The 12,697-nt window shown below is 35.3% G+C and overlaps 1 protein-coding gene across 1 annotated transcript; it reads right to left on the reverse strand.

The window, feature by feature from the left end:
- Nucleotides 1-597: 597 nt before the first annotated feature.
- Nucleotides 598-11,833, reverse strand: cxcl12b (chemokine (C-X-C motif) ligand 12b (stromal cell-derived factor 1)). Its single transcript, XM_065259653.2, has 4 exons — nucleotides 11,680-11,833; nucleotides 9,456-9,573; nucleotides 5,856-5,939; nucleotides 598-1,537 (listed from the first exon to the last, which is right to left on the reverse strand). Exons 1-4 carry the CDS (start codon nucleotides 11,744-11,746, stop codon nucleotides 1,507-1,509), a joined length of 300 nt encoding a protein of 99 aa, XP_065115725.1. The 5' UTR covers nucleotides 11,747-11,833; the 3' UTR covers nucleotides 598-1,506.
- Between the last annotated feature and the right edge of the window lie 864 nt (nucleotides 11,834-12,697).

The raw sequence follows: 12,697 nt of genomic DNA on the forward strand, positions 1-12,697 counted from the left end.
CTTGAACGTTTTGCTTAAACACTAAGTTCAAGAAAAATGTGCTTACTCCATTTGCAGATATTTTTTTGCTTGTTTTATGCACAAAATCACTTAAATTTGATATTTTTGGTTTAAAAACTAGACTTATTTTCTTGGGTCGTTTGCTCATCAAGAAAAAACATCTTCATTTAAGAGTTTTTAGAATTTTTACTGAAAACAAGACAAAAATACTAAGAATTTTTTCTTAAATAATTTTTTGCAGTGTGAATACAAGACAACAATACGAAGTAATATTTTTTGCAGTGAACGGGTCGATATAGTAACCTTCAAACATCTGTCATTAAATTGTTTATCAGTTAGTTTTTTATAAACGTCAACAGTTTAGTTAATTTACTTTTGATGTAGAAAGATGCAGCACTCCATACAACTTTGTTTATACTGTATTGTGTTTTTATTTGTATTGAACAATACAAAATACAAAAATAAATCATTACATTAGAAACTTCTTACATTTTTAAAGTGGCTCAAACAAAGTAACAGCATTCGGGCATTTGAGTCAAAACGTTAAGAACGGAAATAAAGTTTGTTAGCTAAACAAGTTAATTTCACAAAAATCACAGTCATGTCCCTTAATGCCGTGACTAAAACACAAGATGATATATTCAAAATACATATTAATATTAATTTAATCTACAAAACGCTTGCATTTTTGTGATTCAGTATTGGTCCCCGTTCAACCTTTGTTCACCGACAGCCGTGTAGTGCTGGAGAATATTTACATGAAACATTAATGTTCATGTTTGATCCCATCACAAGCGGCATGACCTACAACAAGGGCACTTAAACGTAAAGATCCTTGATGTAAATGTCACACAAGGCCTGAGTCCTGAAATGTTGCTTGATATGAGCAGAAGTTTTAAGCTGCCATGGCGTGACTGCATTATCAATACCTGGTTTATACATACAGTATATCTGCATATATTTTAAAATTCAGTGTCTGGCATTCCTTCGAATTTACACACAGGTAGCAGAGAGGAAGACTGTGATTGTGGGATAGAGATACATAGTAGCAAATAGTGAAATAAATGTGAGCTTAAACAGGGTTTTTTACATTTCCACTTTTCCACATACTTTTTTCCTTCATAAACCATCTTAACAAATTCCCTCACGGCTATGACACAAATCCACAAATTCTCATATTACCGCCCTTTAAGTAGCTAAAAACCTGTAAATATCTCTCGAACGTGCTGTATTACGCCGGTTTACACAAAAAATACATTCGGTCCGTTCACACACGCAGCTTAATATAATCACAGCTAACGGTATCAGTGCGGCAGAATGAAGGTGATTGGCTGTGTTTTGGTGAGCTGCTGGCTGCTCGGGTGCGAGAGGCAGGATCAGGTGAAGTGCTGTTTGTGCAAGCAGTCCAGAAAGAGGAAGAGAGCTCTGAGAGAGAGAGCGGACGAATTTCATGTGTCTCTTTGGAGGTTAGATTCACGCTGGTTCTCTCTTCATCTCTTTATTTGTTTACTCCTCACCTTTCTTTGACTTCTTTATTCTGAAAAAGAAGGAATACGAGTATTTGTCAGCTACATTTTAAGTAATAAGCATTTAAAAACTTTTCATATCTGTAAAAATTTAAAATAATCAAAAAAATATTACATCTCAAAAGAAAGAATGCATCTTTACGTTGAAAATTTGTGATATATTTTCAGGTAATAATAGCTAACATTTCAATCTATTATTTACGACCAGTTTCCCGGACAGGGCTTACAGTAAGTCTAGTCCCCAACTAAAATGCATGTCTTAGCAGAATTAACTAGAGACCGATAGTGGATTTTACCGATACCGATAAGTAAGTTGGTCCCTGCTTGCCGATAACCGATTAATCGACCGATAGTTTTTAAAATGGATAGTGGATAAAAAACAAACAAGTCAAAGTGAAACAGTGCTGAAATGTATTACAAAAGTAATAAAACAACAATACTGAACCATGAAAATGTGCTAAATGAATAAATACAAATATTTAGTATATTAATAAGTATTAATAAGTAAATACTTCTGTGAACTACTCTGATTATTTAATCAAATCTTAGGTTCTTGCTAGGGATGCACCGATACCGATACTGGTTTCGGGTATCGGCCTCGATACCACATTTTCTAAAGTACTCGTTAAAAGTCCCCCGATACCTGGAATCGATACCACGGTTTGAGAAATGTCTATGTTTGAGCGGCGTGTAAGGGGTTAATGCCTCTTGTGTTGTCCAAAGAGGCAGAGTTTACAACAAACTGGAAAACTAGTCCTTTGTTTTTTTGTTAAATTATATGACTAAAGCTGTTACCTGTAAATTTAAATCATGTTTTTTTATTAAGTACTCGGTATCGGTATCGGCAAGTACTGAATGCAAGTACTTGTACTCGTACTCCAAAAAAGTGGTATCGGTGCATCCCTAGTTCTTGCTGTTGTTTCACTGTTAATGCAGCATCAATTCAGCAAATTAATTACTTTATAATGATATGAAGCAATGGACACACTCGGAAAAACTATTGGCATAGATTTTTTGCCGATAGCGGATTGTTCCACCAATGAACTTTCGGTGCCGATTAATCAGCAAGACCGATTAATCGTTCTAACTCTAGTTTTAACTGCAAACAGCTTGCACTGACATATTTTAAAATATATTGTACTATTGTTTTGTCTCAATATGCACATCAGTAATGTTTTTTGTAAAGTATGTTTGTAAAACCTACTTAAAGTGGCGGTTTCCCGGACAGGGTTTAGATTACTAGGCTTTAGTTATCCTTCTTTTTCTTTATTCTTCATGCCATTCCAGCATCTACGGCTATATTCATGGCGAAACTGGTCAATCCATACACAAGTTGATCCATAAAAGTTAATCCATGCACAGGTAGGGGCAATTTGGTATCTCCAATTTAAATAACTTGCATGTTGTTGGCCTTCGGAAGGAAACCGATGTACCCGGAGTAAACCCACGCTGACACAGGAGGATTTAGTTATAGCTGGACTTTTAAGTAGTTTTTACAAACAAACCTTACAAAAACAATTCTGGTGTGCATATTAATGGCACTGGTATATGTCAATGCAAGGTGTTTTTAAATTAAGGCAACTCAAACATGCATTTTATTCTGGGGATAAGTCCTGTCTGGGAAACCGCCCCAAAATGTCCTACTATAACTAAGGCCTACACTGCAAAAAATGATTTAAGAAAACATTTTCTTAGTATTTTTGTCTTGTTTTCAGTAAAAATGTCTAAAAATTCTTAAATGAAGATGCTTTTTCTAGATGAGCAAAACGACCCAAGAAAATAAGTCTAGTTTTTAGACCAAAAATATCAAATTGAAGTGATTTTGTGCATAAAACAAGCAAAAAAACTCTGCCAATGGGGTAAGCACATTTTTCTTGAATTTTTCTTGAATTTAGTGTTTAAGTAAAATGTTCAAGATTTTTTTGCTTACCCCATTGGCAGATTTTTTTGCTTGTTTTATGCACAAAATCACTTAAATTTGATATTTTTTGTATAAAACTAGACTTATTTTCTTGGGTCATTTTGCTCATCAAGAAAAAGCATCTTCATTTAAGAACTTTTAGATATTTTTACTAAAAACAAGACAAAAATACTAAGAAAATATTTTCTTAAAAATAATTTTTCGCAGTGTAGTCCTCTAAACTCTGTCAGGGAAACTGCCCCTTAAAGGGGACATATCACGAAAATCTGACTTTTTCCATGTTTAAGTGCTATAATTGGGTCCCCAGTGCTTCTATGAACCTAGAAAATGTGAAAAAGATCGACCCAGTAACTTAGTTTTGGTAAACCATACTTTGCAAACGTAAAAAATTGGTAAGTCAAATTTGGCTCTCCTTGTGATGTCAGAAGGGGATAATACTGCCCCTTGATCTGCCCTATCCAACCACGGCACTGCCATTTAGTGCGGAGATCAACTAATTTGCATTTTAAAAAACACACCCCAAAACGGCACATTTGTGCTCACACCTACAAAGTGGCAATTTTAACATGTTATAATAAATTATCTATATGATATTTTGAGTTAGAACTTAACATACGTACTCTGGTGACACCTAAGATTTATTTGACGTCTTAAAAAGTCTTGTGAAATGTCCTCTTTAAGTTTTTTTTCTAACCGTTCTGTTATATGCATGGCAAGAATTCAGTACGTGTTTGGCTTTGGTATTGTTTGGTATTTGGCATTCACATATTTTTCATGGGAGTCGTTTAGAGAGCTGTCAGCAAGCAGCAGACGTGATAATGATCATCCAGTCGAAGGGATTTTTTTTCTGTTTATGTTTAAATGGTGTGGCTCATTTGGGCTGTATGACACAATAGGGGGCCGATTACAGCTTTGTAAACTTCTCTGTTGTGCGCCTGCACTTCATATTTTCTATAGGTTTAGTGTCATTAGAGAACACAGCTTAAATGCTAAAGGCTTTATGGTATACAGCCTAATTATCCAAATTTAGCTAAATGTGCAATTTAACAATGTAACCCTAAATATTATCCAATAACATACTTGAGGTCATTAAGATGTCATGGACTACAACTGTAAATTCCCTCCAAGATTAATAAAAAAGCTTGCATTTGAATAAATTGTTTATGCTTTAAATGGCAACAAAAATGCATTTTATAAAACACTATAGGTTGAAATAGCTACTAATATTTAATTTAATAATACCGTATGTTCAGTTGGTTTTGTTGTAACTTAGTTCAGTGGCGGCCGGTGACTTCTTTTTTCGAGGGCACACGATGCAAAGTTCGTCACAACATGTATGTAGCCCATCATGTGTGTGGTAATTTCAAAATATGTGTTGGGCGCGTCGAGTGAACCTATGTGCATCACGTGTCTTGTCAAAATAAGTGCCTGCTGCAGACGCATCTAAAGGGTTTATGATAAAAGAGACACCAGATACTCACATAATCTCATGTGTCATCAGAGTTTACTGTGAAGGGAGTGTCTTGCGTGTATTTTGTGAACGTGAGCGTCTCTTTTATCATAAACGGTTTTGACGCATATGCAGCAGGCACTTATTTTGCAAGTGATGCACATGGTTCACATGACGCAACACATACATATTTTGAAAACAAGAGCAACACACATTACACTCCGAACACATATTTTTAATTTGTGCACCTCGAGCCACGAGCTGCCACACTGTAAAAAAAATCCGTAGAAATTTCAGCTGGGTTGCCGGTAATTTACCGTAGATTTAAATTTATGTTTTTTACTGGCAATATTTTGTTCAAAGTTAAATGAACATTAAACATTTACAAGTCTTTGTCTTTACAGAGTAAAACTAAAAGAACAGGATCAAGCAAAACATTCTGGGAAACAAAATCTGAAGCAAAAACAGGAAAAGGTTGATGATGATTTCTGGTTCCCAGAATGCTTTGCATGAGGCTGATATTGTACAGTTTTATTCTGTAAAAATAAAGACTTGTTAATATTTAACATTTATTTTACTTTGAACAAACTCTTGCCAGTAAATAACATAAATTTAAATCTACGGTATATTACCGGCAACCCAGCTGCAATAACATTGTAATTTCTACGGATTTTTTTTACAGTGCACTGACTTCGTTTAAAAGATGCATATATTACACGAAAATAGATTTTTTTTACATTTGATAAAAAACTACTTCATCTAATTAATATTTGTAAGTATGACTAGGTTCATCTTGTTTATTTGTTGACATTGCACTTATCCGTGTGACTAAAGTTTCAAAAGTGATGCTTAAAAATGCTTTACATAAGAACTTTTTTAACCCTATCCGTATTTTATTCAGTGCTTGTCAGAAACCCCCCGCTGTCTTTGCTTGTCTTAAAAAAGAGTTTCTTCTTACTTGTTAATGGCATTCTTTAGATACTGCTGCAGCCATTTGGTCTTGGGATTGATGCAGACCTCTCTGTTGTTCTTCAGCTTGGCACTGGTAATGAGAGAGAGAGGAGAAGGGATTTGTTTCGGACGACAGAATAAGAGAGAGTGCACCTTTCTACTCCTGCGGTTCTACAGTGTGTTTAATCAGATCATATCAGCTGTCCTTCACGGAGTAGATTTCAACCCCCTCTTTTCTATTCTACCGCCAAGAGTCAATTCACTTTATCAGATAACACGGATGAATTAGAAAGGGATCTTAGGAACAATGTCGTGTTGTCTGGGAGTTCAGAATTTGGGATGAAGACTCTGAAGTCTCAGCACTGAGCATGTACATAAAATTAAAGTGAAACAAATAAAATGCATGAAAAATTGCTTGCCACAGTTAACTATTTGTGTATCAAAATTAAAAATGCTTCTCAAACTATAAGAAGTTTAATTCTTGTATTAAAAAGTGGAAAGTTGGATCAACTTAAAGAATTAGTCAATTTTCTTAAAAAAATCCAGATAATTTACTCACCACCATGTCATCCAAAATGTTGATGTCTTTCTTTGTTCAGTCGAGAAGAAATTATGTTTTTTGAGGAAAATGTTCTAGGATTTTTCTCATTTTAATGGACTTTTATGGACCCCAACACTTAAAAATTGCAGTTTTAAAGGACTCTAAACGATTCCAAACGAGGCATAAGAGTTTTATCTAGCGAAACGATTGTCATTTTTGGCAAGAAAAATAAAAAATATGCACTTTTAAACCACAACTTCTCTTCTTCCTCCGGCTGTGTGGTGCCAGCGCGACCTTACGTAATTGCGTAATGCCGTCAAAAGGTCACGTGTTACATATATGAAACGCACATTTGCGGATGATTTTTTAACAACAAACTGACACAAAGACGTTATTGAGTATCATTCAACATATTCGGAACGGTCCTCTTTCTCCACACTGGGGCGTAGTTTCGATACGTCATCCATGACCTCTTGACGTGATGACGTGAGGTCGCGGTGGCGCGTCACACGACTGGTGGAAGAAGTTGTGGTTTAAAAGTGCATATTTTTTATTTTTCTTGCCAAAAATGACAATCGTTTCGCTAGATAAGACCCTTATGCCTTTTTTGAGATCGTTTAGAGTCTTTGAAAATGCAATTTTAAACTGTGTTAAAACTGTTACGTGTTGGGGTCCATTGAAGTCCATTCAAATGAGAAAAATCCTTGAATGTTTTCCTCAAAAAACATAATTTCTTCTCGACTGAACAAAGAAAGACATCAACATTTTGGATGACATGATGGTGAGTAAATTATCTGGATTTATTTTTTTTTAGAAAATTGACTAACCTTTAAAATATATTACTTTAGTTTCACTTTAAGTGAAAATGTTTAGTTGAAAGAAAAGTGTTACCAATTAAAGTAAGATTTTAAGTTGATCCAACCTTTCACTTTTTAAAGTGTATTTACCAGACAAATTAAACCAATGACTGTAAAACTGGTGCATTGTTTCAACCAAATGGCTGGCTAAAATATGGATAAAGCCAACCATTGCGTTTCAGTTAACCTATGCAAAAAGGTTGGGTGGTTTCACCTGGACTTTTCTAAGTAAATTTATTCCAACTATTGTTGTTCATTTTACCAACCATGGATTGAAACAACCCAGCATTTTCAGAGTGATCCTTCAGCAAATACAAGATTATTATCTGGCAAAGAAAACGGCTTTTGATGTGAGATTTTTTTTTTCAGTTAATTGCAAATCAAACGTCAAACATCTGAAATACCCTCAAACAGAAATCGTATTGATGCGTTTAACATCTTGTATGCCTTCACACAGCAAGGAAAATCCCCTTATTCACCTACATGTGGGTAAAACCACACAACTGACACCCAGACTTCACACCTCTGTGGCAAAAGGTTACGTTTGAAAGTTAGCAGCTCATGTTGCCCCTCAAATGGCTCCTATTCGTATTTCTTACACCTCACACATGTCTGTCTCAATCTGTCTATACAAATGGAGCCTGTCAGGTCAGATAAAAGATCTGCTTAACCTCAAATCTCCACACGGATCCTCACAATCAACTTCCAGATCGGCAAACTAAACGAAACCGTAATGCAATTCCTGTTTGTTTTCTTGTGGGATGTCTTCAATCAAGTTTATTTTGAGAGTTAATCTATTTGTTTTAGTTGTTTGTTTGTTTGTGGTTTAATGGGCTCTGAGCTAATCTATAGCTAGTCTAAACGAGCTAGTCGGTGGTCTGGGACCGAGCCAGCAGGTAGTAATTACCTCACAGCTAGCTAATGCTAACAACAAACTGAGTGATGCGTGTGAGGGGGAAAAAGTCTGTCTTTCATCTAGCCAGATGAATCCGAATAGATTCCTAAACAAGACGTGTCGAAGATGGCAGATTAAAGGTGATTTCCTCCGGCCAAAGTTTGTTCCCGAAATGACCCTTTGCTACACGCTAACCCCTGTAACCTTCATAACCTTGATCTCCCTCCAGCGATTTGGCTTTTTGGTGCCCGACAGGAGTACAAATGGTTTGGTTTAATACATTCCAGACCGGTAAAATAATTCCAAATGCTGGTCGAAAGGAAAAATGCAAGGTCACCCGAAACACGGCAGTAATCATTTCGACCCTTAACAATTATTGCATCACTTGTCATGGACAAATTCACTTCATGTTTGTCTTTTCTGATAGCCAAGAATCAAACACTTCGCTGTTTTCCCACACCTATCAAAACTTGAAACCGGCTTCTCACTTTCACTGGAAAATGTGCCATCAAAGTGATATTTACAATCCTTTATAATGACCTTAATTTGTGTAACAATGTAGTTAGATTTGGTATGGTTTATTTTTTTTTACAAAAAAGATCTCAGAAAGATCTGCATTCATTTTATTCATAAAAATAATCAACTGGCAACATTTTAATCAATATAGATGTTACCTTAATGTATAAAGGGAATAGGACAGTGTGTTGATCTTGTTTTAGGATAATTTATTTCAAATGTATGGTCTGAAGTTACTTTAGATCAACAAATCTAGTTGTACTAAAGATATATGTTGCAAGACACTACAACACCAGATCGGGTAATATTTTTTACATTGCATGAAATAACAAATACTAATAAAAAGCATCGTATACTGTATCACAAGGTAAAGCTTAACTAAAATAACTGATTTATTCCCACATTGTAAAAAATACTTTGCTGCCTTAAAAGGTTTTGTTAAATCAACTCAGATTTACAAGTAATGTCAACATACTTTTATTTATCTTGACAAGAGATGAGTTGTTACAACTTATAAAATTAAGTTGACTTTTTTAAACTATATTTTATAAGTTCTAAAAACTCACCTGTAGTTATAACAACTCATCTGTAGTCAAGATAAATAATAGTAAGTTGAAATGACTTGTAAATCTGAGTTGACTCAACAAAAAATGTTAAGGCAGCAAAGTATTTTTTTACAGTGCATGCGCAAACTTTTAGCTAATTTAGTATTTACTTTAAAAAAGGAAACGTTTAAAATGCCTTTACATACGTGATCAGTACTCATATGGGTTTGAAAGCTCCAGAAGGTTGACTTACATGACTTGAAAGGGGCAGCTGGGTGTGTGGAGGAACTTAATCTCACGAATGCTTCGCTGCGGGACGGTGTTAAGAGTGGACCGGCACCAGCATCTCTCCACCAAACTGATGGGTTTGGCTGTCATACAGTCACAACAAAAACAGTGCGAGTTAATGCAAAGCAATAGCAACAATGCATCTCAAAAACTGAGTTAACCTTTTTTTTGTCAAAATAGATCCACTTCTATTGCATATTTTTTAAATGAATACTTTTTGTATATCCTTAAAGTAAAACAAATGGTTCATGCACAAATTAGTTCCCCACTTTAGATCAAGAGTCTCCAACCTTATTGTGAGCAAGGGATACCACAATGAATAAAACAATCTGGAGGGTTACTTTTTGATATAATCTTCTCAAAACGTTTTGTTTTACTTGTTGATATTATTTTATTTTATTTGTTGATATGTTTTATCATTGTTTAAAATGTTAACATACATAAAAGAAGCCAAGCTAATATAAAATCTATGTATTAAATAAATTAAGGCTATTAATAAAATGTGCTTTGGCGGGCAACTAACAGACCCCATGCGGGCAACCTGGTGCCAGCGGGCACCATGTTTGGAGACCACTGCTTTAGATCATCTTCCAATATACTAGTGCTCCTATACTAGTGTTTTTTTTTTGTAGGATACATATTTGTGACTCTGGACCACAAAACCAGTGATAAGTGGCATGGGTATATTTGTAGCAATAGCCAACAATACATTGTATGGGTCAAACTCAAAATCCTAGTGATTTTTGCCATTAAAATCGATAATTTTAAGTAAAGATCACGTTCCATGAAGATATTTTGTTAATTTTCTAATGTAAATATATCAAAACATTATTTTTTTTAGTAATATGTGTTGCCCAGGACTTAATTTGTACAACTTTAAGTGCAATTTTCTTAATATTTGTATTTTTTGCACCCTCAGATTTAAGATTTTCAAATAGTTGTATCTAAAAAAGTCTACTCTTATGACTGGTTTTGTGGTCCAGGGTCACATTTGTCAATTTATAACATTTTAAATTATTTATCTTATGAAAAAACTTTTTTACAGTGTTATTTGATTCAATAACTTTTTCTCTGATGTCTTTGTACATTTTTAGTATACCTAACAAAACATTTTTTTTTAGTTTAGTTGTTTAGTTTTAGTTTTCCAAACTTGATTTCTGACTTTAATTCATATTACCAAAGCAGATTAACGCTGTATTATGGTGCATAACACAAAAGATCCCTCGATTTGAACACATCTGCTGAAAGTGTCCCATCACCTGCGTCCATTAACAAACCCAGATCATTAAAAAGAGATTAGCGTAACATTTTAGCTCTCGTGCGTTCACACGGCGAGTGCTCTCGTCTTTTCACTCGCCACATTTTTCATCAGGACCTTTTATACTTTAAAATCCGAGGGTCCTCAACATTAAACACTGAAGAATCGCAGCAAAGCACTCGAGGTTAGTCCTGAATACGTGCATTAAATTAACCTGCTGAAGAACATTCTCCGAATCCTCTCGCATCTCCTTGGTTGCAGGTTATGAGGAACGTCAAACTCCGAAATTAGATTTTTTTACGCTGTCTGTGTGACCTTTGTCATGCTAAATACTTTGCCTTGACTAAACACTGCACCAAGTGAACAGCTCCAAAACTTTTCCTTATTATACCCTAATTAGACACCCATTAAAAGAGAGCAAACCATGAAGCCTTTGAAACGCAATGAAGGGATTTCTCTCTAGAAACAACAAAGCTGCTGCAGACCCACCAGGTTCAGCTGGTTAAACATCTCGCTTGTGTCCTTTTAAATCGGGCTGGCTAACATGTAAGGACAAGTATTTAACACGCAGGCACGTATGCAAATTTATGCAGGGTACTTAGCAGTTGTGAGGTGATATTAATGAAACCTCTTAATGATCATTAACTCCTTAAACATTCAGCAAACATGCAATACCTAGGGGCTTGCAATGCAATAAGACTAAATACAAAATTTTGACATGTTTAAATATTAGTATTTTATTCTATCACATATATATATATTTCAATATGTGTTCCTTTGGATCAAACCTACAACCTTTGCTCTGCTAACTCACCAATTAAACAACAGGAGCACATAAATGATTTTCAAATGAATTGCTGACCAATTATCCATCTTTTAATTTAATCATAATCTCCAAACCCTGTCAATCTGGTGATGTTAGATGACTTACCGTCAGTTTCAGGGCTCCACATGGCCACGGTCAGAAGAGCCACCATCGCCAGAACTTTGCAATCCATTTCGAGTATGTGTGGCTTTTGTCTGTCACAGCTAGTTTCCAGAGCTCATTGTGGCGTCTCAGTTCTCCGCGAAGTGTTAAGACTGGGGACCACAGGGAAACACACACCCCTTTTTTGGGAGGAGGGGAGGAAGGAGGCGGGAGGAAGGATAAGTGGAGTGAGTGGGAGAGAGTTGAGTTGGATCCTCTTGTCCCACAGCCACCTTCTCCGTCTTCTTGCGAAAAAGTTCATAAATGACGTCTACTGTATGTCTCTATATATCTCCATCTTTTTTTTCTCGGATGGGAGAAGGTTGTTATCTCAATGGTTAGATTTGTTATTGTTTGTTTCATCTCTGTTTATCTGGTGGATGACTTTGACTTAACAGGCGGTAGGTTTACATATAGTGATATAACCCAGATTTCCTATATTTAAGGATTGTTTGTGTGTTGTTTAGATTATATATAGTAACAAGCATAAATATAATCTTTTAATCTACAGGTTAACCCGTTTAATCCCACCGGTCACATTTGTGACCGTGTTTTTTTTCTTCTTTCTGAAAGCTCTAAAAGTGTTGATGTTGGCTCTGGGCAAGAAATTAAACTTTTAAATGAAAAAATAGATTGTCTTGATTAAAATGTATCAATGTCATGTGACTAGGGTGAAAGGTCACATGACCAGATCAGTTTACTTCCTGCTTGCACATCTAGAAGAAGATGTCTACCTCAGACTACTACAAAAAGAAGTAAAACATCTTAATTAACAAATAGAATTATCAATTTTGTAGTTGGGGTCACTTACAGATATATTTTGAGAATTTTTTTAACGGTCACAATTGTGACCGGTAGTATAACACCCTTTTTCTAATGTAAATATGTCTAATTGAATTTCAATGAAGTCCGGCTATGATGTTTCCCACCGGTCACTTTTGTGACCGGGTATAAAACCTAATATTTCACAAACTTAACCAAC

This window comes from Paramisgurnus dabryanus, chromosome 24 (genome assembly GCF_030506205.2).
Source record: "Paramisgurnus dabryanus chromosome 24, PD_genome_1.1, whole genome shotgun sequence".
Taxonomy (NCBI): domain Eukaryota; kingdom Metazoa; phylum Chordata; class Actinopteri; order Cypriniformes; family Cobitidae; genus Paramisgurnus; species Paramisgurnus dabryanus.